General features: G+C 39.0%; 1 protein-coding gene across 1 annotated transcript; it reads left to right on the forward strand.

Annotated features, from left to right (window-relative positions):
• Nucleotides 1–1,929: 1,929 nt before the first annotated feature.
• mocos (molybdenum cofactor sulfurase) lies at nucleotides 1,930–25,047 on the forward strand. The gene is made up of 15 exons (XM_035427914.1): nucleotides 1,930–2,339; nucleotides 5,547–5,636; nucleotides 6,411–6,477; nucleotides 7,307–7,951; nucleotides 8,895–8,971; nucleotides 9,359–9,558; nucleotides 11,119–11,235; nucleotides 12,823–13,212; nucleotides 14,484–14,646; nucleotides 15,458–15,545; nucleotides 15,961–16,085; nucleotides 18,053–18,149; nucleotides 19,301–19,439; nucleotides 20,450–20,554; nucleotides 24,532–25,047. Exons 1-15 carry the CDS (start codon nucleotides 2,207–2,209, stop codon nucleotides 24,646–24,648), a joined length of 2,553 nt encoding a protein of 850 aa, XP_035283805.1. The 5' UTR covers nucleotides 1,930–2,206; the 3' UTR covers nucleotides 24,649–25,047.
• The last annotated feature ends 2,232 nt before the right edge of the window (nucleotides 25,048–27,279 follow it).

The raw sequence follows: 27,279 nt of genomic DNA on the forward strand, positions 1-27,279 counted from the left end.
TATCTTGTATTGACAATGGGAGAGTCGAACCACTCCGTGAAGTCTTCTCCAGCACATCCCAAAGACTTTCAATGGCGTTAAGGTCAGGACTCTGTGGTGACCAATTCATGAGTGAAAATGATTCCTCATGCTCCCAGAACAACTCTTTCACAATTTGAGCCCAATGAATCATTGTCGTCCTGGAATATGCCCGTGCCGTCAGGGAAGAAAAAATCCATTGATGGGATAACCTGGTCATTCAGTACATTCAGGTACTCAGCTGACTTAATTTTATTGCCGCATAACGTTGCTGAGCCTAGACCTGACCAACTGAAGCAACCCCAGATCATAACACTGCCTCCAGAGGCCAGTACAGTGGGCACTGTCCAAAAAAATCCAAACGGAGACTTTTTCTTTTTTGGTCAGGCAGTGTATAATGTAATAGGATAATATTGTGTTTTAGTAATATACTATAATTACATTGTATTTGTTCACTTTTTCCAGTCAAACATCTTCCTACCACACTAACTACTATGCTAACATCTGCCTTGCCTCATGGTCATTTCTACCCTTTACCGATGATATCAACCGCACAGTTGAGCATGTTCTTGTAAAATTCTGGCACAATGGATTTTTAATATTTTTGGTAATTAATATCATATTCATATTCTTTAAGGTCTCGTCTATCTGAAAAACATCATGGTTTATCCCTTACCTGCCAAATTCATGCTTTATGCCCTAATCTTTGGGGAGTGATTTGTGGTGCTGCCTCTGTTGTCAGAGTGGGGAAAGTGCAGGAACTGCTGCTCCACATACTTGTGTTGAAATGAAATAAGATACTCTTTATGCAAAGTGATTAAAGGGGGTTGGAGCCCCACACCAATCAGGATGCTGGGCAGATTTTTTTTCTTCTCATAGGTTTTTTTTCACTGTCAAAGTCAGCTATACCGCATGGTTGAGAAGTCAGTTAAACTCTGTGCTAACAGTTATGCATAAATGGAGAAGAATGCTATCCGCATGTATTGTGGCGATATATGGATCACGATCTATCTTGACAGACGCAGATATGCCTCTGACTTGTGCGGCCTGCAAAAATACAATTCTGTATCTTGCTACAACACTAGTGTTTAGGCGAGTGACTACGTGGTGCTGATATCCTGAGCTCTACGTGCATTTTAGGACCTTAAAACTACCAGGCGTGAAGTGTGAAGAGTCAAAGAGGAATGCCAGGTTAAAGTTAATGCAATCTATTGTACAGTACGTTAACAATAGCAGTATACAATGGTGCAAAGTGTGTGTGGAGTTGAATGGCTATACATATACGATGTATTGGAGACCATGTTGACAAGTCTCCCTGAACCATTGCACGTAACTAAATAAACACACAATCAAAACAAAAAAGTAAATCAATGATCCTGCTTGCACTATCTCTATAAGCATAGGCTACCACACTGGGTTAACCTTTGTATCTGACTGGGCGCTGACCCATAGGTATCAATATCTTTAGTTAGCACCCGGCCACCAAAGACACCAACTTGTTCCCCGTGTGATCCGTTTTCCAAAATACCAAACTCGATTACACTGTTGGCCTATTATGGAGAACCTAAGGTTTACATAATGGTGATCCAGTTGGATGTTTTGCAAATGAGCACTGTCTCTTTATCACACTGCTGACTCCCTGTCGGCACAGTAAACAGTCTGGTTTCCTTTGGGGGTCTGATAAGGGGCACACTTCGGTAATCCACCCTAAAACAAGATCTGTGATTTATTTTTTCCTTGAGCATGTCTCATAGACGTCGACATTTTGTTTTTAGCAACTAGCCTAACTTTATACTGTTGGCTCAATTTAGGGCTTTCTCAGCAACATTAACGACATTCAACACACAGTTGCTTTACTAACAATATTCAAAGTCAAATACATAAAAGTATCCAATCTTTCAATCCCCCGTGCAGTAAATTCTCTGACAGATTAGCTACCGTTCTCCACTGACTCGCAGTTTCTGTATACGCCTACAGCCTTTGGTCCAGTTAGTAATCAACTCCAACGGATTGAACTCACAGCCGTTCATCATTTGACAAGGAAAAAACAAACCAAGGACAGTGCCCTTGTGTCGACCTATTCGGACATTCCAAAAATACGTTTTAGCTTTAAGTTTTCGCGTTACATTCGTTTTGTTTCGGTTTTGTGTTGTAGTTGTAATCTAGCTAATCTCTCTAAATTAAAATCATGGATAATTTCGCAATGGATTTTAACCAGTTTTGCACTTTTGATACTTTCAGAAGGCTATGGGAACATTATGGATACGGTCGTAGGTCTAATCTTCAGGATTTAAGAAAAAAAGAGTTCGCCAGGATTAAAGGTAATCAATGGAATCCCCGAACTGCATGAGAATGTAGCATACATAGATATGCAGTCATTGCGTAATATGACTCTTAAAAAATCATGTGTTCATAACACTTTTTGTGTTACTACTTTTGTATTACTTTCAACACATTTTGTATTACTACTTTTGTATTACAAATAGACTACAGTTACAATTTATGTGTCACCTAATGGGAGACTTGTGACAGACTGTGTTGCAAGTAATACAAAATGTGTTGCCCTTAACTAGACATGGAGGTGTGTTTAAAATGAAAAGATGTGTCGTTTTAACACTGTTTGAGAGTGATAGGCTATATATCATATAGGCTGTGTGTGTGTTTCCAGATTTTCCAACATTAACAGGAAAACGAAGGAATGCGAAGATAAATTAACTGCCTGAAACTAGAATACGCAGCCAAGTTGCGACAATGGGTCTTCTATTTGTTCCGTTCCGTCTGACGTGTTTGACGTTCGTTGAGATTATCCATTAACTCCACAGTTGTAGCGAGTGACCTGCAATGTGAAGGAGGATTGGGACGCGTGCCAGGCGGAGACATGCAATCTATATAAAATGCGAAGAGAAATACGTTTTCAACTTACAAAAATTCTAATTTACCACGCATACAAAGCACTGTATATAAGTCATTAATTCACACGTGCAAAAAAAAAAAACAGACCTGCCATTAAAAGTACTGGCCAAATTACTAGAAACAATATTGGCCATTTTAGCTCACACAAATTAAACAAGCTGTATTCAAATGCAGTGTTACCCAATGTTTCCTAAATACTTTAAAGTAACTGTGTTTTTTCATTTTACTGTAGGTGTATGTAAACTTTTGGCCTCAACTGTAGATAAGGTTGGTCAACATATCGCTCAACATAGGACTCTGATTAGTGGAAGGCCTACAATTGATGAATAGACTACAAGGAGCAGGACCATAAAATATTTTGGAATTTCATGGATAATGAAGTGTGCCTGTGTCCCATAGACTGTATAAAAAATGTGGACAAACTGACTGTCACCCACTGACTTCCCATGGGATTGTGAAAACTGTTTTTAACCTGAGGAAGTGGGGCTGGAGCAGTCATCCAGAGGATGGCCGAACACCAGATTGGGTGGCGTGTGGAGTTTCCGACCAAACATAAATACAGGAGGGGTGCAGCCTGTCAACTCCTGCACCTCAGACCGTGGGTGCAGGTGGCACACATATGGGCACTCCGATGGGCAGCAGGCTGTGCAGGGTGGCTCTGCACACCTGCTCTCATACCCAGCTCACCTCCCTGCCATGCTGGCTGCCTTCTTGCTGATCTTCGCCGGATCTGTGGCACCAGCGGAAGCCCCCATGGAAGCTGTCTGATGGGGGCTGCTGTGCCTGTGGCAATGTCATGCTGGCTAATAATGGTTTGGGTGCAGTCGTTGTCTTTAGCCATAAACAGGTATTGGAATCAGCCAGGAGAGCATGTAACTGGCTGCACTCTCCCAGACTAGGCCCCTCACAGCTGTGCTGTACAAGCTGTTCCTCAGCAAGCTGGGTCTCACTGGAGCAGCCTTTCCCTCCAGTGCTGGCTGCTCATTGAACAGTGCCACATTGCCTGCTGGTGGTGGGCTAGGGCAGGCACCAGGCGCCTGCCACCCAGCCATGTCAGTGGTCACCCCCTTGCTGGCTTGGACATCTAAAACCAGGATGCAGGGATCGGTGATATTGGCCTGGAATAACTTTTTCTGGATAGTGATTGAGCCCAGATGAATGGGTAGCTGAGGGCACCTATGCATGTTCAGTGCTTGTCCAGTCACTGCCTCTAGCTGAATGTCCATAGCTACCCAGGGCGTTTTACTCAGGAGCAACCCAGTCTGGATCAGGCTGATGGTGGGGCCTATGTGGTGTCACTGGGACCCCAACCACCTTGCACAAGACCTGCTGGCTCCAAGGTGACCCACCCTCTTTGCAATGGGGCACATCTGCCCACAGGCTGCCGTTGCCCCGTCTAGGCCAGCCTGTACAATAGTTCAAGAACAGACAAGACTCATGGCATCACCTCCTGAGGTCATTCACTGCCCTTGCAAGAGTAGAGTCTGTACTGTGTGTGTACTATATTAAATTAAATGCATTTTACCAGGCCATTTGCATTTTGAGGCTGTCAAAAAATCTGTAACCATTAACTGAAAAAGAATAAAGCTAAAATTAACTTAAAATAACTAAGTTAGACTTAAAATAGATGTTCGCCAAATTTTCTTATTTGTGTTGTCTTTTTTTCTGTCAAGTATTCATTTGTTTCTGTGGAGGCTTGATGCTTTTCTGCACTGCTGACCGGCTCTGGACTTGGAATGGCCACTTGGAATTTTTAGAAACTGTCTGAGAGCACGTTTTGTAGCGAGTAAACTACATGTGCAGGGCTGTTTAATGTTTGACGCTGGAGCCTGGAGTGCGCCAGTGAGCTAAGCAAAAGCTTAGTAAATGTGTCATTGTAGCTTGGTTTAAAAGGGGGGGGGGGATCAGATATTCACATTGGCTAATATACTGTAAGTGCATCTATGTGGAGTGCACTCATTCGCCTTGCTCCATTGATTCTGGAAAATAGAGCCCTAAGACTTTCAACTGATGATTTCAATTGAACGTCGCAGATTGGCATTCAAACTTAAAATCAAAAAGGAAGATCCTTATGGTATTCTGTGGCCATGCTGGGCCCTGGCATCTCATATATGGCTTTGTGTTCTGGTGTCACTTCAGAGGTAATTAAACTCTGCGGGAGAGGAGACACCTTGACACCCTTGGTTTGTATGAAGACATAAGGGTCTCAGCATGGCTTTTAATTGCATTAAAAAGAGACATTCTCTTTGATGTCTGTGGAGGGGAGAGGAAGAGGAAAACCTCCAGCATTCTCATGGTCAGGTCAACCAGAGCAGGCTACAACATAATATTGTGTCGACCATGATATTACGTTCTCTCTGGAAGGCTGTAATATAAAAACTAGATTCACGACATGCCCAGAGTTTTATTTTAGATTCTTTAAAAGAGGGCTCTTGCAATTTCAACTTGTTTCTTCTGCAATACATTTCTGCCCAAGAAATAAATGGTTGTATTATGGTCTTCAATTAAAATTATAGACAAAATCATTATTACACCTTTAATATTTATCTTGTCCCAAAGCAACTGAAACCTCTCTCTCCCCCCTCCCCCCTCCCACCTCTCTCTCTCTCACACAGGAATGACTTACTTGGATCATGCTGGAACAACATTGTATCCAGAGTGTCTTATTAAAGGATTCTTCCAAGATATGGCTAGTAATGTCTATGGTGAGCTAAGTGTTGGGGTGGCTCTGAGTGTGTAACAGTGTACATTTGGGTTGGCACAGTACAGTACAATACAGTAGTTCCACCAGGATACAAGAAAGTTCTATAGATAGTTCTCTTGCAAGCTTTGAAGGATTCACAATTAGTGAAGAGGATACAGCTTGGAGAGATCAATCAGTAATGCAATGCTATTGTGTATTTGTGGTTAGAGGAGAGAAACTACTGACAATTTGGGTCAGACAAACCGGCTTGGCTTAAAAAAGGTGGTTCTGAGCACTATGTCAGACATTCATACACCTGACTTTGTGATATATTACACTGGTTGCAACACTTGAAAATAGTCAAAATAACCTTGTGCTGTGTTTAAAATGTTACACTGATGATGACAGGTGGCATAGTGGTGCAGTGGATAGCACCTCACTGTCACCTCACAACAAGAAGGTTCTGAATTTGAATCCCAGCTGGGGCCTTTCTGTGTGTTGTGTCTTCCATGTTCTTCCCTGTGTTAGCATGGGGTTCCTCTTTGTACTCCGGTTTCCTCCCACAGTCCAACGACTCTAAATTGGAGACCGATCCTAAATTGCCCATAGGTATGAGAGTGAATTCCTGCATCTTGCCCAATGCATGCTGGGATAGGCAGCAGGCTCCTCACCGCACCCCTGACCAAAAATAAACATAAATAAGGGTGGATGGAGTGATGGTGACTTCTTACTAAAAGTTTTTATTATTTATTATTTCAACCTTATAATTTTAATAAATGATGCTTTCATCTGACAGGCAACCCACACAGCCATAACTCCAGCAGCAGGCTAACCCATGACACAGTTGAACGTGTCCGCTACAGGTAACTTTACCTCAGAAAGCATGAAAACCTGAATAATAAGCAGCAGATAGCTTAACACAATAGCTAAAACTGTTGTATTCTACAGCAGATAATGCCTGAAAGATTTCTCAGCCAAAATGTAGTTTCTTTCTTTCACACTTTCACAGCAGTCTATTGGTAGCTCTGTGAAGTTGTAGTTAACAGTAAAAAAATCAGTAAGATCGATCTTGCATCAGTTAGGGTATCCTAGTTTCTGTCATAGTAACAGTCATTTTTGCCATTTCAGTTTTGGGATATTAAAATTGACACATCTATTACATTAATTAAACAACGTTTAATGCAACAACCTCAAATGGTGACAAAGTCATCATTATCAAATACTAACAGAAATAGTATCTCAAAAAACAAAGTAGCATAAACATTTATGGCACAAAACACGTAATTGTAATGTGCAGTACACTCAGATGTTTTCAATAATAAACTTGCTTATGCTTCTATACATAGGCCTATAAATGACTAAAAAGGAAAAATTATATTTTTGTTTGTGCATTCCCATATTTTTTGTTTTCATTTATCTTATTTTATTTACATCCATGCTGGTATACTTGTTTGAAATGCTGTAGAAAACCATAAAGGTCTTTGTTGTTTGGTAAAATGTATTTAACAAGATATATTAACCCTCTTAAAACCTCCAGTTCATTGAGAGATGAAAGAGGTGAAGATCTATCTTCTACTCTGTGCAAATATTACAGTGATAGTAGAAGCTATTTACATTAGGAAAACTGCTTTTAATCATCAGGTTCATGCATTGTTTTGGCTGTTGTTTTCACCTTGATTCTTTTCTTTGTAGAATATTACAGCACTTCAACACCAGCCCAGAAGAATATACAGTGGTTTTCACTTCTGGCTGCACTGCTGCACTCAAACTTGTGGCTGAGAGCTTTCCCTGGAAGGCAGCCTCCACTGAGGAGCCGGGAAGTCAGTTCTGTTACCTGACTGATAACCACACTTCAGTAGTGGGAATCAGGGCAGTAGCATCCTCATTTGGAGCTGAAGTTATTTCCATTTTACCAGAAGAGGTGGAAACCAGAGTAAAAGTAATGTCCCAGACAGGTGGCAAAGGATACCAAGTGCCACACCTATTCAGCTACCCTGCTCAAAGCAATTTCTCTGGAAATAAATACCCTCTATGGTATGTGAAGGGTATCCAGACCAGGAAGCTGTACCCCTCTTGCGACAGAGAAGGAACATGGTTTGTTTTACTGGATGCTGCCTCTTTTGTAAGCTGCTCATTTTTGGACCTCCAAGAACACCCAGCTGATTTCGTACCCATCTCTTTCTACAAGATGTTTGGCTTCCCCACAGGACTGGGAGCTCTTCTTGTCAGAAATGATGCAGCATCCATCCTTAAGAAATCATATTTTGGAGGAGGGACTGCAGCAGCTTATTTGCCAGAAGAGGACTATTTTGTAGCAAGGCCAACCACCTCCAGCAGGTAATCTACAGCTTATATTTTTATATTATCCCCCTCTATTAAAATATAATTGTTGATGGAGCACTATGTTACTGTATCAGTTATTTGTGTATACCTTTTGAATAGAAATGCACCAATACTTTTTTCCTTGGCCACTTCTGATACTTCTGATACTGAGTGTTCTCAGAGGTTCCCAAATGATGTGCTGTGGTGTGTACTGTGGCCTGGTGTACATACAATAAAAATCCTTGAAATCTTTCTGCAAATATTTACCCCCATTAAATACTGAATATACTAGTAGTGATGGCCAGTGGTTTTGACTCAGTATTTGCTTAACTTCTGAAGAATGATACCGCATCCGTCCTGTGGTTTTTCCAGATGCTTGTGCACTCTATGCCATAGCAGGTACAAGGTGTTCTGGTGGCATTTGGTGGGCCAACAGTATATTAAGTGACTTAACTTTGGTGTTTTCATCTTCTTGGTCAGTACCTGAATTAGAGCGTACAAGTTGTGGCACTGTGCTGGGGGTGGTTTCTGAGTAAGGGGTGTATGGACAAGACATACTCTGGAAAAGTCCAGCCTTAAAAGTTTTTATTCACCCCTTGTACTTACAAACGGCCACAAAATAATTTTAATAAAGACAACAAAAACAAAAGCACCACTGTTAAAGTCAAGAACAAAAACGGTCCCAAGGTTTAGAAATGCAAGCTCAAGCAGTGGAAATGTGGCAAATAGCAGCCCTCTCTCTTCTGCCCCACTCTTCCTGGCATCACAAGGTACAGACAGTATGCAACACTCCTTTCTAATGTGTCATTTCACATTTCTCAGTATTCAGTATTGTGAAGTGGGATGTGTAGTCATTTCTAACTGTAATGCTGGTGGAAATGCAGATCTCTCCTGGTGCAACTGACTTCAGTTGCTTGGGAAGTAGGCTAACATGTATTGTTTTCTTGTATTACTCCAGATTTGAAGATGGCACTGTATCTTTTTTGGATATAATTTCCCTACATCATGGTTTTGAGACACTGCAGAGGCTCACTGGTAAGTAAACAGGGCCAAATAGAAAAATTACAAAGCTGTAATAATGAATAAACTACAGGCTGAGTTTCCTGGTGTCCAAATATCTGTTCTGCCATTCATTGGTTCCTAATGATAGGATGCATCCCAACTTTGAGATGTATGTGATCAAGCAGCAATTAAGTTTTAGGCCTTTTTTTGTTTTTGCCACTGTATAGTTCCATCTTTCCAATTTGACAGGTTTCTATAAATGACTGTATTTTATATTTTATTTTATGTTTAATTTGGCAAGTTTCATCCTCAATTTGCTGTATGTTAAACTAAAAGCTATGTTGCATCCTTTGAAATAGTAGCCATACTATTTTATTATGGTATAGCTACAGCCACGGTGAATACTTATTTCCTTCTCAGGTAGCATGGACAGAATCCAGCTGCATACCTTTGGTCTTGCACGCTACACATACATCTTATTAACCAGCCTTCACCATAGCAACGGAAAACCACTGGCTCGGATCTACTGTGACACAGATTTTGAAGACCCCAGCATGCAGGGTGCCATCCTTAACTTCAACCTACTGGACAGCCAAGGGAACTTTGTGGGGTACTCTCAGGTATGCACACAGATGAAAGTAAAGGCATCACTATTCTATTGCTGTTTTTTTTGTTTTTTTTACGATCATATGACCCAAAAAAAAGTCTCTGCTCAAGTGCCAGCCTCTTAGTTCAGTTGAAATGTTTGATTAAACACCGTATTTGTGGAGAGTGGAGAAATTATCAATAGTGTCTCTGTCAGACAGTAATTAGGTAACTGTATAAGGCTGATACTACTAAAATTAAATTTGTATTTTTTTAATGGGTTTTGTGAATTTTCTCATTAAAGGAAAATTTACACAAAAGCAAAAAAGGGTGGTATGTTCACTATCTGCTGACAAAAATTCCCAGAGGAAGGTGTAGGTACTGCCCTGCTTTGTAACACAAAGCATTTCTTCAGTCCCGATGACTTGGAAAGAACACCTATGTAGTAAGAAAAGTATATGTATTTTGGCATTCCTACATTTTTGTGATGTCAAAATCAATCATAGCCTATTGTTACGGTTACTTTGTGAATCAAGTAAGTGGACTTGTCAATAATGTGTTGCTAACTAAGCTGTTATTTGTCCCACAACAGTCAAAACCTATAATAATTATTGTCCTGCAATAAAGCACTCAGATAATTAAGCAATGTTTAACTATTGTGGTGACAGGATAACCACCCTCACTTTTATTTATTAACAGGAAATATACCGTGAAATGCGATTGGGATCGTGACACATTTTTACTGTTGTGTCTAAGTCAACTGTGTGACACATTGTTAGGAAGCAAGAATTCACTGGTGAGCTCAGCAATAGCAAACAACCTGGTAAACCACTGTAGTGGATGACCGAAGAATACTTCAATATATAGAAGACTACTTTCCACTCAAACAACTGTAATTCAATTGTGAAGAAAACCCCCTTTTCAACTGTCAAACAGACAAAGAACAATCTCCAGGTGAAGAGATTGATGTGTCAAAGACTACCATAAAGAGAAGACTATACCAGCATAATCTCTGACGATTCACTGCAAGGAAAGCTTGAAGAACAGAACAGACAAGTTAGGGTGCTACAAAGTACATTAGAAAAATTGCACTTATGGAACAATGTCTGATGGACAGATGAGACAAGTACACTACATTTCCAAAAGTATGTGGACAACTGAACATCACACCCATATGTACTTGTTGAACATGTTACATATTACGGTACATATTTTTTAAAACTGTGGGCATTAATAGGAAGTTGGATCCCCCTTTGCTGCTATAACAGCCTCCACTCTTCTGGGCGTAAGGCCTGGCTCACAGTCGACGTGCCAAATCATTCCAAAGGTGTTTGATGGGAGAGAGGTCAGGGCTCTGTGCAGGCCAGTGAAGTTCCTCCCCACCAAACTCAGCAAATTCATTTCTTTATGGATCTTGCTTTGTGCATGGGTACTGTACTGTACAGTGTACTGTATTGTACCACTGCCTATTGTGAGTTATTGCTTAAATATATGCCAACATTGTTTTCATCATGTTGCTATATTAAACATATACTGTATAATGTATAAAACTCATTCAAGATGGCTGATGATCAATATAGAATCTTTTTATTTAGGTGGAGAAACTGGCAAGTCTTTTCAATATCCATCTGCGCACTGGTTGTTTCTGCAACATAGGTGCCTGCCAGTTTTACCTGGGCATCACCAATGAAGCAGTGAAGAGTAATCTACAGGTAAGGGAATTTTTTTATACATGGTCCCTCCATTTCAGGGCACCATAATATTTGGGACAAATTGTGTTTCTGATTAGTCAGATGTGTTCCATTGCTTCCTTTAGTGCAGGTATAAGAGAGCATTTGGTATCTACAGTAGTATTGATTTTTGGGTTTTGATTGCCTTTGTATTCTGTTATTGGTGCTTGTTAGCATGAAGACCAGTGTTGGAAGCCATTATGAGGCTGAGAAAAAAATGGAGACATCCAAACCTTAGACTTATCAAAATCAACTGTTTGGAACATCATTAAGTAGAAAGAGAGCACTGGTGAGCTCAGTAAAGGGCCTGGTAGGCCAAGGAAGACCTCTACAGTTGATAACTGGATAATTCTCACCATAATGAAGAATAATCCCAAACAGACCAGAGGCCTCTTCAGGAGGTAGGTGTGTGTGTGTCAGTGACTACTGTCCTCACAAGACTTCACAAACAGAACTACAGAGGCTACACTGCAAGATGTGAACCACTAGTTAGCCACAAAAACAGGACAGCCAGATTTCAGTTTGCTAAGAAGTACCAAAAAGAGCCTACAGAGTTCTGGGAAAAGATTTTGCGGATAGATGAGACCACGATTCACTTCCATCAGAATGATGGAAAGAGGAAAATGCTGAGGCCAAAAGGAACTGCACAAGATCCAAAGAACAGTTACAATCCAAAGGACTTGTACACTAGGGACATTGCATGTGCTGTTGTTTGAGCAGGAAGTGAGTACGGATCATGATGGAATCCCAATGCGGACAGTGGAGACTCATATCAATGTAAATGTAATCCAGCTAAATCATATGTAGATAGATAAGGAATTAGCCATAATATTTTACTGTGTACAGGGCCTTTACTGGTAGCAGATTTGTTAATGTGTCTGAAGAGTCCCAATATGCTCTGTCTGAAGCTTCTTTCACCCATGCATCTTAACTCATAAATGTAATGGCAGTTTTCCATGCTGGCGTCATGTGTGAACAGAAGCTGAAGTCGATTTTCCATGCAAGATATTCCTCCCATTTGCTGGTTCAGGACCAATAATATCTTTCCACAACTCTAGTGTGAACAAAAGCAGAAACATTCCCAGATAAAGCATGTAAAAGGTTATAGTGTTCTTAAGTAAGACCTTTAGTTTCTAGCACAATTTCTTTAGTAAAGATTTTACATAATCTGCCCTCTCACCAACTTTGATTGACCAATTCTAAGAGAATGTTGCATGCTAGTACATGCAATACCAATTGGGATGGTAAAAAAACACTGAAAATACATACATTATAAATGGAGACTTTTTGATGTTAGTACTCTATTTTATTGATATATTATCCTCCTTAGTTTATGGTATAAAACTATTCATTTCAGCAAGGTCCTGAAAATGAACGGGAGTGAATTGGGAGCCTGATAACTGGGAGGAAAGGTGATGCTGTTGGTTGGCAGGGCAGTTAATGGCTATGACTAGTATTCATGCTATGCAAATACAGTGGGGTTTGCTCCACAAACCTTACTTGTGTTATACCACTCATTTAGCAAAAACTATGCATTATTTATTTATTTATTTATTTTGCTTCCTCCAGGCAGGTCACTCATGTGGCGACAACATGGACCTTATTGATGGGCATCCAACAGGATCAGTGCGCATATCCTTTGGTTATATGTCCAGCTTCGATGACTGTCAGAACTTTCTCAAGTTTATAGTGAAGTGCTTTGTCCAGGGGCCGGTAAAATTCACAGAGGAAAACCTAGAGAGACTGAGACCTGCATTAGCTCCACACATCCAGGACCCCCTGCTGCTATTACCAGGTGTCCAGTCTGAAAATGGAAGGAAGAAGGAGGAGTATGATTTGACGGCTGCAAGGATAACCTCATCTGAAGAACTTGGTACCCCAGCAGCTAGAGGCATGGGAACCCCTGGAACACTAACCAACATCTTCCTGTATCCAATTAAATCTTGTGCTGCCCTGGAGGTATGCTTCCAACCTTCTATATCATGGGGTGACATTGGAGGGTTTCAGTCAAAGGAATGATCTTATATATAAACCAGAAAGGAATCAATTCAACGATACATTTAAAAACTTTATTACAAATAAAAACAGCACGTTACCACAAGTAGTTTGGCAGGATGGTCTGGGCAGTAGACAGGACAGAGCTAAGCTACCCCTCATCTGAGAACACAGGGCTGTTTCCATCGCATATCGAATCAGTTACCTCCTTGAATCCTTTTTTGCGTCCTTTCCTTGCTTGCTTGGCTCCACCCATCAGAGGACGCAAGGAAAGCATGCGAGGAAAGGATGCACAGACAGAAAAATGGAGGAAACGTATTAGGAAAATGGAATGTCCTTGTTCAGTCAAGCATAAGTTTGATGCCACATCAATTACACATGTGGCCGATGTTGAGAGGTGGATCCACAGATCGATCATTTATACATCACATGTATTGTCAAACTGAATTTTCATATCTGAAAAGGGATTTGTAAAAGGGAGTTTTTCATTGTATTTGCTGTCAAGTTGGCTTCTTGTCTCTTTGATATATTGTTCTTTTTTATAACACAACAACTACGCCACCTTTATCTGCTGGGCTGATAATAACCTTTTGGTTCTTTAAAAGTTAATCTAGAGCAGTATGTTCCTTCACAGATAAATTGAACTCAAAGATAAAATGGTTGGCGTCAAACAATTAATTATTTAAATTAGAAAATTTCAAACTGGGAAGTCTCAACAATGATTAATGGATGTTGGATGTGGAACTTAGATGTTCATGGCACTTTTATTTAAAAATGCTCAGGCATTTAATCTTTAAATACAAAAGGGAATAGTGGCCCTGGGGTGTGGTGCGGGGTTATCTTCCTGGAAGACCTTCCTAGAAGAGGTAATATCAGAACTCCCTGTATTTGTTTGACATGAAGGCCTGAGGGTATCTCTTTATTTACCCAAGGAATTTCTTGTGTTGTTTGGGGAAGGGATAGAGAAAAAACAGCAATAGACTTATGATCAGGCTTCTCTCTAACAATCTAACTCTGTATAGATTTTGACCAACAAACCAGTATCTTTCATATGTCCCTTTCTTTCACATGCTAAATCTTCAAACTAGGTATCCAACATGTACATAAAGCTAATAAAAACAGCTGTATTTAGTATATACAAATATAGACATTTACCAAAACTGGGTGAATGTATTCTTTAGTATGTTTCCAATAGTTAATATTTGGTTTTTGACAGCATACTTTTTCTTTTTCAGGTGAACGAATGGCCCTTGGGACCACAGGGTCTGTTGTATGACAGGGTATGGATGGTAGTGAACATGAACGGAGTTTGTCTAAGCCAGAAACAAGAGCCACGCTTGTGCCTGATTTGTCCACAGGTCCATTTGGACACAAAAAACCTGAGTGTGAATGCATCAGGTGAGATACAGTGCCATGAAGTGTTGCAAACAACCATGCTTAATGTTTATACGATTAACAGTGAATTGAGACAGAACATAAAGTGGCAGGGATACAGTCTGCAACTACATTCACTATATATACAGTAATGTTTATTGATTGCAATATAGTACTGTACTACAATGCTGTAGTACATTCCACTTTCATTGACCAAATAGTGGTTAGCTAGGTTGGCACGTTCAGTGCTCCACAGATGAAACACAGAACCAAGTTGCATGAATGACTATTGGAAACATGAGGGGAAATGGTTTTGAAATAGTTTATTATGACAATGATTTAGTTCCTGATAAATATATGTGAGTGTGTTTGTTGTAACTTGCTCAAATTAAACTGTGATAAATCTGAAATCATCTTATTCAAACCTAAATCTGTAACCAAATCCACTCATCACTTGCTCCTCAGCAGTGACAGCTCTGCTGTTTCCGCATCTCCAATCATCCACAGCCTTGGTGTTATTTTTGATCAGACTCTCTGCTTTGAATGTCACATTAACTAAATGGCTAGCGTAAGGTATACACGTAAGGAAATCAAGATGAATACGGTTACTTACATATGTGTGAAGCGCTGGAATAAGCTGTCTATATACCGATCTGCTTTTCTTGTTAGATCAGGGTGTGGCTGTGTTCAGTAAAGGACAGAGAATCTGCAATATTGGAGAATCGGTGAGAGGTACAACTGCATCTTCTCCATTGCAAGTGGAGAAGTGTAAATCCACTCCCTCTTTCTGCTTCTCCTATAATTAAAAACTCAGCCATGTCCTTTATTTTTTTAGGAATGAATCCTATATTTGTTCCTCTGGAGGGCAGCAGTGAGCAATATCAGGCAGAGCCTGTGCATCAGAGCAAGGTGTGTGGGGACAGGTGAGTCAACTGCACTCCTACATAACAAGCATATAATTTTGCTCTGTGTACCTACACGTTAAGTATATTAGTACATAAATACATAGACTTTGACTTGTAATGACACAAATTGCACATCACAAAATGCCTTTTTGGGGGGGTGGTGATGAAAAAAAGTTATGAAATGTATCATTTTAGAAAATTGTATTTCTGCGTAACTCTATGTATCATAAATTCCATTTATGCTCATCATAAATCATTCTAAATGGCCAGTATCATAAATTCAGCTGTTACAAAAATATAGTATGTACAATAATTGAACATATGCCTTTATAAGTTGTCATTTTGAAATACATTTACATAGTGCAATCCTCTAATTGACTGATTGATGTAAAAAGTGTGCCATTATAGCACTGTGTTTTGTGATCTTTTTAAGGGTTCAAACAGTGGACTGTGGTGACAGAGTAGCTGCTTGGCTGTCAGAGTTCCTGGGGAAACCATGCCGCCTCATCAGACAAAGTCCTAATTTCACCAGAGACAGGAGGCGAGACCACAAGACAGGTGAGCAGTTTTACCTCCCATTTCAAAAAACTTGAAGAGGGTAATTTATTTTCTTCGCAATGTATCTGAATGATGAACTCTCCTTTGTATTAATGGTAAGTAAATAGAACATTTTAGAATTATTGTCATAAAACAAAAATATTTATAAATAAAATCAACAACAACATCAAAGCCAACAAAAATTTTATATTGCGCTTTCTAAACAAGTTTGAAAGGAGGAAAGGTGAGCAGTGGTGCTTGAAGTGCATGCGTGTAAAGCGGCCTGTATTTGGTTGCCTGCTGGGAAGGGAGAGGGCATCTTTTGTTCTCTGATTTCAGACTGAAAAGGGGATGCAATGGGTGCCTAGGGGAGGACATCTGTGCTGGAGTCGGCAAGGGTGGTGGTATAAAGAGGGATGCTACAGCACTATTATCTGTGATGCACCTGGATGTTAATGAGATTGGAAATTTTATCATGCATAAACGGAATATCGTTTCCCTCCACCTGTTCCAAATAATTTTGTGAGATACAATAAAGAAATTTTCATCAGCATGGGTTGGATAGCACAGTGGCGAGGGTGAGGTGCACTTTGGCATTGTGCTGTGATAATTTAGTGTTGAATGACAATCACAAAAACTCTTTCATAGATGTTGAGAGAGACTCTTAATGATTTAAGACAATTTAAATAAATGTGTAAGATATAGAATAATAGGGAATGAAGGTTGTTAATAGAAACTGAAAAGTTTATACTGTAACTTATGTTAGTTTGAAGGATTCTGATCCTTTCATTGGAATAGATATTTACATTACTGTTATTTTTAATTAGGCTATTCTCATTTTATAAGCATACACCATAGTTTAAATTAACCTTCTAATAAAACCAGGCTTAATAGAGATCTCATTAGAACGATGGTCCTGTGTTTACAATCAAAGAAGTCTCCTCCTCTGTCCATAACCCTTCTCACTCCATTTTTATATTTTATATCAGTTTTTATTTTTATGTCTCCTTTTTTGATAGGTGTCACCATCAAGTAAAAGCAATTCCAAGGTTGACTCAGGTTTTGTAATTAGCCCTGTCAGCTTGTCGTTTCGCTTTGCTGTACTCATGCTTTTTCACCTCCACCATTGCATTACCTAGCTAGTTACAAATTACTCGCCAAAGCCTGATCCCACCCCACAGGCTCTGTAGCCACATCCACCCCTCCCCACACAGAAAATAGTGTGACACACAGAAATATCCCAAACACATCTTTGAAGAAGAAATACAGGCAGAGGAGCACTGATTCAGCATGTGCGTGTAGACGGAGAATGCCAGTGCATCATACCACTGAGCATGGTTATTTTATAACATTTTCAAGGTAAAAATTTGGCATAGTATGCCTTTAATGAAATACTCTTTTCATTGCAGCTCGTCCAAACACACTTTCATTGCAACTCATCAGCTGGAAATGGCGTTTGCCAAAATCCTTCAGGAGGGAAGTCAACTATGCAGAATTAAGAAACCACTCACTTCTCACAAATTCCAGCCTGTCTCTCATTCACAGTGTGAATCCAATGTTACTCCATCTGGTTGCTGCTGTATGCTAGCTCGGTATTGCAAATGAAAGGGATTTTAAGACCTTGATCAGAGATTCCACACCGGAGGCCTTAATATTATATATATTATATAGGCCTCTTAATATTCTTAGTTGGTCTCACTTTTATGTTCACATAGTTAGCCAGAATAGCAAAGAAGAATAGTGTCACATGTAGTGTCACATGTATGGTCTTGGCTTGCATGCTTATTGCCATGGGACATGTGATGTGTACGTATAAGGATAATATAAATAATATAGAATGTATCTATCCTGCTGCGCTGGAAATATTTTCACAAAAGAGTCTTCCTGAACACCTCTTGTAAAATGGCTTAGTTTAGTTGAAGGAGTATTCCATCTCACCTCCTGAATCTCATGTCATCATAAAAATAGATGTCTTTCTTCATTTTCAGGAGGGTCAGCAGTTTCCTTGTCTCTGGTGAATGAAGCCCAATACTTGATGATCAACAGGGCTAGTATAGATCTCCTACAGGAGCTTATCATCGGCAGGTAAGATACTCAGTCCGTCTACAATTACAAGTACTAAAGCATGAAGTCTTATGCTTTAGTAATTATACTTACAGCCTGGAGTATAAGATTTTAATTTGTTGAAGTATTTTTTAAATTAATTTTATGAATTATTCCCTCACCCCCACCCACATGTCAGTACAGGTAGGCTTGAGGGTGCTGGGCCCACCCACTGAGAATGCTGTGCCCCCCAAAAATGTATCTGATCATTTAAAACCATGATCGCAATCCACCCCCATCCCCCCCTTTCACTGTTTAGTTGGTATGCTACCACCATGTCAGTGCAGCACAAACAGCAAATATACAAATAACTGAATTATGCCTTGTTATGGCAGTTCATCTGGCCCCCCAAAGACTGAGCCCTGGCAATGGGTCTGACCCCGCCTGTGAGTCTGTGGGAGAGGTTTGCTGTGAGCTGATTACATAGGTCACTATGGGAAGGAGGGAAAGGGGGAAATGCACACACCCAGAAAAGAAGAAAAACCCTCAGTCCAAATTCTAGGAAATATTACTGTACATTCCAGAAAATAGAATGGTGGATAGTAAAGGTTCTACTGTGTATTGCTACGTACATATGAAATACAATGCATTGAAACCGCACAGAAGATAAAAATATTAGTTATTGGATTAAACTGATTAAATGTCATACTATGTGAATGTTCATTCATAATGTTGCCTAACGAGGGTTAATTGTTCAATAGACATTAAAAGTGCTTTATTTAAAACAATTAAAACATTTTCAGTGGTACAAGAGTTCAAGGGTTCAAACAAAAACCAGCATGCACAAGGTTTCCTGGGAACAATTATTAGAATCCATGCCTTACACAGAGTTAAAAGTTAGGTTGTTGGATATTTAGAAGTTTAGATATCTTTGTTAATATTTAGAGTATTTTATCCTATTCTGGATGTTACATTTTAAGAACAGAATAACCTTTGGAATGCAGTTACCCTTACAGTTCTAAGTATATTCTGTGTCTTCAGGTTTATCACAGGATTTATTTTAATCTTTTACACTTTCAGTATGACTTCATTTAGAGCACTGCCTAAATGGATTGTCTTGATGGCATTGATACTAATGGAATAGAATGAACATCCATTCCTTTTTTGGTGGTTTAAATATTTGTTGGAAATAGAAACGGTTCTGGCAGCTACCAGCACTTTGATGTCCAGCAGCTGATTCACCGTTTCCGTGCAAACCTGGTCATCTGGGGAGAGGAGCCCTTTGAAGAGGATGAATGGACCAGCTTGAAGATTGGCAGTACCCTTTTCAAGGTGATACGGTCTGTCAGTTTTGCAAGTGACAAGTAGAGCTGTAAATTCCAATATCAAATAAAATATTATCTATTGGCTAGATCTTTGGGGATATTGATTAACCTTTTTCTTGGAAAGAATACTTTGAGCTTATTTGCTAAAAAAAAAAAAAAAAAAGTATTTTGGTATTACAAGAGGTGGTACTGCATATGCCTGTATGAGCAGGCATTTTTTGCTGAATAAACTGCAGTTGAATTTTTCTGTATCTTAGATGTTGTAATGTTATCTGCGTGACTACATGGCCATCTTATCTTAAAATAGTTTGTAACCATCAATAAAGCTATTCTAGAATAGCATAGTATCTAGTCCTTATGATTTATCTTCTTATTTTAGAACAAAACGCAAATATTAACCCTATACAACAAAAATATCAAACATTATGTTTTTATTTTTAAAATGATCCCTTCCATCATCACTAATCACTATTTTCAGTTTTCATATTTTAAAACTGAAATTTTCTATGAAGTACCAATGGCAACTCTTTTGAGCACTGTAAAATGTCATGCTGAAAATTGGTCTCTTTTTAAACATTGTTTAAAAGAATCTTTAAAATCAATGTTACTTATTTTGCATGTTGCTGCATTGTTGCATTAAATGTCATTTCTATTCTCATTGTTTAAGCAGTTTTTAAAAATACATTTATTTACCCTTGTTGTGGAAACCCAAGTTGATCTGTTTTTATGTTGTGAATCTGTTTGGAATTATGAGCTCTTCTTATAAGTCCCATGGTGTTTCTTTTACCTCATCTGCTCATAGGGTTTCCCTATTTTGAATTAGTCAAAAACATTACATTGTCTGGTCGGGACGTCAAACTGTAAAAAAGACCTATAAAAAATTTGAAAACCGAACATTGTGGTCAAAAAATGGACGTCTGGCAACCATACTTGCACATTATTTTTTTTGTTTTTTTTAAACTTTTTTTTATGTTGAAATAAATATAAAAATCTATTCAGATAGTAATATATTTTCAGGTGGCTGGACAATGTGGCCGGTGTCAGATGATTGGAATTGATCAGTCCACAGCAGCCAGGAGTCAAGAGCCTCTGCAATCACTTGCCACCTGCCGCAATGGAAAGGTCAGTGGAAAGAATTGGTTTCATAATTAATATGCTCAGTTATTATTTTTAATGCATTACTTCAAATGTTGCAGAAAAATCCTACAGTCCCATGGTTCGACAAACTTCACCACCAGGTAGTTTGTGTAAGCATGAAAGAGAATAACACTTTTCACCACTAGCTGGTGTGCGTGAGAATGAGTGAGAACAGTAGGAATAGCTTGTAGAGCTTGTTAATAGCTTGTTGCTTTTCTTGCATGATGGTGCACAGCGCTTTAACCACTTAACTGGTTTTATTTGTGTTCGTTGTGTTTTTTTACAGTGAAATTTTCAATCAATCTGGTCACACAATATGCTGTTTGAGTTTTAAAAAAGTGCTATCTCTGAGAAACATCAACAGAACATCCGTTGTTTATTTAGTACAGTAATTCTCTGGAGGAGTTATTATTGTCCGTTTGCATTTGGAGGCCTTGGAAGAAATCCCTTCTATGAGTGAAAATTTCTGAAGGCAGTGAAAATAGCTTTGACTGTACAACAGAGGGCATGTTCAATGAAGTAATTGATCCCATTTTAGATTGGTGAGCATCTAAATACATTCTCAAAATACTTGTGTTATTATTCAGTACGCTTATAAATAATGAGTAGGTCTGATTTTGAATAATAAATATGGCATGTGAGACTGTGGACCCACTGCTGATTTTAGCGAATCAGGTTCCTGACTTGGGGAAGCCTGACCCAGGAATGAACTGTGGGGGATTTATGACATTCTGTTGACCCCACGACACCTGGCTTCTGGCTTTTCCCAACGGTTAGCATTTGGCAAAGGTTAATCCTAAATAAAAAGCCTGCCAGTTTTGTTGATTGGTCTTCTAACTGTACTTCATAGTGCCTGGTGTTTGTGGCTCCAACAGTTTGTAAAGTTTCACCTTTCAAATATTTAAAGCAACAAGCTAGCAATCAGAAAACCTGTCCACAAGAGGCTTTTCTACACTTCTATAAAATCTTTAAAAATCCCCACTTACAGAAAAATAATGGAGACAGAAAGAGAAAGTAAAGATCAAAGGAAAAAAATAATAAAATAAACAATGGGTACATTTTTATCTCAGTAGGTAGTAAGTTCCACAATAGTGCTTCTTTTACAGAGAAACAATGGTGTACAAAGGAGGTTTTACCATAGACTGTAGAGAATGTATGGAAAAGTGACTTTTCATGGGCTTGTGTAAATTATTTTAAGTGCAGTTTTTGTGCTGCCATGTTGTACAAATTAAAGCCAGAGACTGCGCAGTAGGGAATCTTATATGGTCAGAAAGTCTAGGCCGGCTCCAGGCACAGTGTGAGTGACAGTTCAGAGCCATTAATGAGGATGTGAGGATGTGAGTGCTTGATAATCTTTTTCATTAAATAAATGAAATAATCATTTTTTTTAAATGTGTTCTGTATTTACTCAGATTCCCTAGAGGTAATCAGAAAGGGGTAAAATACTTTTCCACAGCACTGTAAGTCAGATATCAGACATTTAAAGTTTATGAGGCTGTGTAGTTTGATTCTAGATGTATCTCATTTTTAAATTATATCACATATGAGAAGAAATTAACTTATTCCGTAAGTTTGTCATATTACACCTTTTCCTGTGATCAAATGCTGAGTAGATAAAATTAGATTAAAAGCAAGTCCCAAGCTAGGATTCACGGAACGCCTTTTTAGTGAGACTACACCTCAAACTTGCGTGTATCACATAGTACATAGGGAAAAAAGCTTAACGTGCACTGAAATTAGAGTTTAGCATGCATATGCCAGGATCAGGCCTATGGGGAATTTCCTGCCTCTGAGGACAAAAGAACTCAGGAAGTGTATTCAGAGCTATCCAGTATTTACATGGTTGTTCAGTTACCCCGGTTTACAGGGGAATTCCATGTTCATGAAAACATTTTTGTAAAATAATCTTTTTACTTGTAGAAGAGAGAGTAGCTGTCCTCCTGGTTAACATGAGCTCTCTACCTGTAGGGAGTGTTGAGATATAGCCCCTAACTCAGTGGTCTCCAACCCTGGTCCTGGAGAGTTACAGGGTCTGCTGGTTTTTGTTTTTACCTTAAAATCAGCACCCAGTTGAGAACCAAGACACCAGGTGAGTTGAGTTAACTGTGTAATCAACTGCTCTAATTGATTCATGAAGTGCAGAGTCACTATGAAAACCAGCAGACCCTGTAGCTCTCCAGGACCAGGGTTGGAGACCACTGCCCTAACTAGTGTGTATGCTCCATGTATTTGCTTTACTAAGGACTACAACAGGCGGGCACTTACGGTCCATGGGCAAGTGTCAGACAACAACAGTCAAAAGGTTGATACTCCTACTGAGTACAAAAAAAATGGCTGGGTGCTACTACTTGGCCTGCAGAGAGGGTAACCTTACTCGCTAGCAAGCTAACTCACTAAAGAAAGAAAATTTAAGTGTTCAGTTCAGTTTTCTTTACTACTTAATTTCTACTAAAAATTAAATGCTGCTTCATAGGATCAAATTATATTGGTTTAACGTAACTATGATTTGAATAATTGTGATTTGTGCCTTTGACTCATAGCAAGCTATTTCAGAAATGGTCATGACTTGAGCAAAATTTGGTTGTCAAAATAAATCTGGAAAGAACATATGCTTTTATAGATCACCGGTTGTGAGAGAGAATGGGGGAGAGGAGACGAAGGCTTTAAGCCAGGGAAGGAGAGATTTATGGTTGACATTTGTTAACATTCCCTAATACGAGAGCTGATACAGATATTCTCCACATCTACACATTTCAGTAAATTATCTGACAAGAATATCATGCTTGTCTCATATTCCTTCATTGTTGTCTTTTGTTCCTTTTATAAATGAAGCATCAACAGCAAAATTACCTGCTTGAGTTGTCATTTTAGTGGAATAAAGACAGAAGTAGCCTATATGGGTCTAAGAAATCCATTTGTAGTATTACCAGTTCTACTGCTAGTTTAAAATGAAATGTTTTCAATGCTGGGTTTTTAGTCACTTCACATGTAGTTGCACTGTTTACAAGGTATGGGTCAGCTTCCTCCATTTGCATTGTCATTCTGCAGTAAACAGTTTGTTACGTCTCTGTGTTCTTTTTAAACACATGCTTCTGATGCCTGACTAGCCATCATGCCAAAGCCTACAGCTAAATAGCCCAATGTTTATTGTAGGCATGGGTGCTTATGTACAAACTGAACTTTCATTTGCTTGAATTGCCAAACCGAGCTGGTCTGTAAAGGGTACATACCTACACCTTTTTTGGCAATGTGATAAGCTAGGAGATCCATGATGCTACAAAGGCCGACCAATTTCAAATATTAATTTAGATATTAATCCATGTCTTTATTTTCTCAATGCCATGCCTAATATTATAATAGACCCTAACATATGTTGGCTGCTAATTACCATAATATACTTTGCAAAGACTTGTATTCTTTTATATTGGATAAAAGAATCCCCCCCAGCTTTTGAGTTATTTTTAGATCAAATTGCTCAATCACTACCATTGGATGTGAGCATGTCCTTGCAAATGTTCCTACATGCATACCTACCTGGCTGACACAGAACGTTCTTGTGGTGTCATTGCAGTGTAGTGGCAATGTTATAATATTGGCAGGGCATTCCAGTGACATTGTGGGAGCATTTTGTGTTAGCTAGATAAATAAACACGTTATGTTGAGGTATGTGCATGTATATGTATTTGTATAAGGGTATATGTATAGGTATAAATGTGTGTGTACTGTATATGTGTTTGCACGTACATATGAAAATAGTTAACACAACAGAACTCTTATGCTTATGTATTTTCTATGACATGATTTCCTAATAGAATCCCCTGAAGACCAATTTCCTTTGCTAGTGTCAAATTGTAATGACTTAAAAACTTTAATTACTGGATTGCGGCTTCTGCTTACAATAACTATGACAGTTGTTTATGGTCTTTGTAATTCGTAGGAGTTGTATTTGAATTTTTCCACAGGCCACCTTTGGGATGTATCTGATCCACCAGGAGTCCTCGAGTTCTGTTTTAACGGTGGGATCCCCTGTCATTCCTGAAACATTACCTGCCCATCAGAAAACAAACTGTACACCTTAATAGCACTAAAAGGAGACACACTTATTCATTTTTAGAGCTGTGGGCAAGCATTTGAAAATGAAATGCAAATTAATAAAAGGATGAATGGTTATGTCTATTCATTGCTGTTGTTAATTCTGGACTTAGTCAGATGACAAGCTGTATCATTTTCTTAATAGCTGGTCACATATTCCTAAACAAAACAATATGAATGCTGTCAATACCTTAAATAGGTTCGTGGTATTATATAATGTGGATATTTCACACTGTAATGTAGCGTTAGTTAGGACTGTAGTGTTTGTGAAGCATGCAACAGTGATGAGGTAAGAGTTGGAACGTTGCCAAAACATGGTGGACGGTTGAAAATGTTCATGTCCCATCCCCATACAAGAAAGCATACGAGAGCACAGAGTATAGAAATACATACTAGAGTTAATAATTGCACATTTAGGTACTGTACTGCATTGTGTGACAATATTTTTGCATTATTTTTTAATCTGATAGCAATGTTCCATCTTAAACCTTCATAAGGGGCTCATTTATATGCTTTATAATGAACAAAAAGCATTTTATTCAATTTTGGAGAGATTTTGGATATGTTTCTGGACCCCTAGATATTTTAGACCACTGTACTGACTGAAAGCTTGTAATTCCCACTTGAAAATTATGCAACAGTGATTTTCTTGAGTCAAAACAGTTGATTTGTAGTGAAATACATGAATATGTTGCGATTTACAGCAATGCATAATTTAGACATTTTGGATAGATTTGGAGACGCTGGATACACTGCTTAGTTTTTGCTTCATACATCTATAGTAGTTCTACATATCCACCCTTAGATTTTATGAACTTGTGGTCAAGAAGTTTTTGATCTAGCACATGTATAGTTTAACCTGCTGTATATATGCAATCTCTCAGTATTTCATTGCAAACTTAAAAAGTGCAGATTCATTTTTTATTTTTTGTCAAAACAATTGCATTTGTGGCACTTTTCTATTTCTTCCAAAATTATGAATATAAACTAATCTGCATTAGTATTGTACATTGTACAAATGTCTTGCTTCATTTAAGCCATTTTTCAAGTCTCTGTGGTGTTCACATCTGGAGTTATAAAGCTTTAAATAGGGTACCCCCTAAATGGGCAAGGATTGGCAAGATTTGGCTTGTGCGCTAAGGGATTAAAATGTAGAAACAAGAGCTAATTGAATCTTGATCCTCTTGCTGCTGTAATGCTTAAAAATTGTCTCTACTGATTGATTACTGATTACTGATGTCAGTAATAAAGGTTTTGTGTTGCAAGTAAGCATTGTTGTACCAAATCTTTTTTTCACTAAATTAAACAAATAAACAAATAATTTGTTTACAACTAAATTATTGAAATTCTATCCAATCATTTTGCAAAGTGGGAGGTGGAGGGGTGAGCGGGAGATCTTGTCTAGTTTTTTTTTTTTTAAACCACAGGTAGCCTAATAAATTTAGACAGTGGTGCAAGTAAAATAAACTCTGAAGTCAGAAGAAATATAGCAAAGCTGAAGGGGTTAGACTTAGATATGTGGGGCCAAGTAAACATATTGTGGCAAGAAATTTATTTATTTTTTATTTATTTTCTCCCGGACAGCTGCGATGCCCTACGCACAGTACGTGTGCTGTGTATAGGGAGGGACGGCCCTACGTCCTTGTGCGTCCCTAGCTTTTTAACTGACTGCTCATCCTCATCCCTTTCTGGGGCAGAATTCAAACTGAAAATGATCCGCCTCCTCCTCTTTGTGATTGGCTGTCTTTTAGCAACGGGACAGATTCCTCCCAAAACCAAGGGCTTAAAACGTTTGCTTTGGTCAGCAATTATAAGGGGCCCACAGAGACTGCATTTGGACAGGGCCCAGAATTTCATGCTACACCCTTGCCATATCAAAGCATAGAAAATAACTGAGTACCACACTGGAATGGATGAACAGATGATTCAGCAATGTTGAATCTGAGCCACTGTACTTCGTGGCAACTACTGAACCTCAGATACAAATACAAATATGCAGGCATGGTCTTAGCCATTCCTATTGAAATAATTTCTTGAGAGAGAGAGGGATTCTTTAAAGAGAGAGAGAGAAAGTGTGTGTGTGTGTGTTAGGCCTGGTTCGGTTTCTGGTTTTACCAGTGCCATGTGATGAACGTGCTTACACCGGTTTTATTTTATGCAAACCGACCGTACCAGCATTTATAATATAATATATTATAAAATATATGTTTATAAACGGAGCTAAACTAGTCTATGACTGCAAAAAAAGATTAGCAGGCTGTCCACTATTTGAAATCCTTTGAAATGAGAGTTGGAGAAGATGGAGGAATCATTGAGGAACCACACATGACCCAGATGTCTCACAGCCAGCAGGAAAGGATGCTGGAAGCACAATCGAGAGTAGCCTTGGTAGGCTCTTTGATGAAATCCTGGAGGAGTGCAGTGCAGAGCCTGGTCCAACCAGCATGAGTGCTGTGGTCCAAGTGCAGAGCTGTCTCAGTGAGCAAATAATTCCATGGTCAGACTAGTCATTAGAACACTGGAAAATACAGCCTGTGCCAGTTGCCCTCACTGGCTGCTCTTGCTGCCAAGTTTCTTTGTGCTCCCTGCACCAGTGTGGAGAGCAAGAGTCTATTTAG

The sequence above is a fragment of the Anguilla anguilla genome, chromosome 8 (genome assembly GCF_013347855.1).
Source record: "Anguilla anguilla isolate fAngAng1 chromosome 8, fAngAng1.pri, whole genome shotgun sequence".
In the NCBI taxonomy this organism is placed as follows: domain Eukaryota; kingdom Metazoa; phylum Chordata; class Actinopteri; order Anguilliformes; family Anguillidae; genus Anguilla; species Anguilla anguilla.

Bases quoted from the DNA above. Each gene is read 5' to 3' on its own strand.
- mocos (XM_035427914.1), top strand. From the start codon at position 2,207: ATGGATAATTTCGCAATGGATTTTAACCAGTTTTGCACTTTTGATACT. The intron at 5,637-6,410 runs GTGAGCTAAGTG...TTCATCTGACAG, and splicing joins TATGGCTAGTAATGTCTATG to GCAACCCACACAGCCATAAC. The intron at 11,236-12,822 runs GTAAGGGAATTT...TGCTTCCTCCAG, and splicing joins CAGTGAAGAGTAATCTACAG to GCAGGTCACTCATGTGGCGA.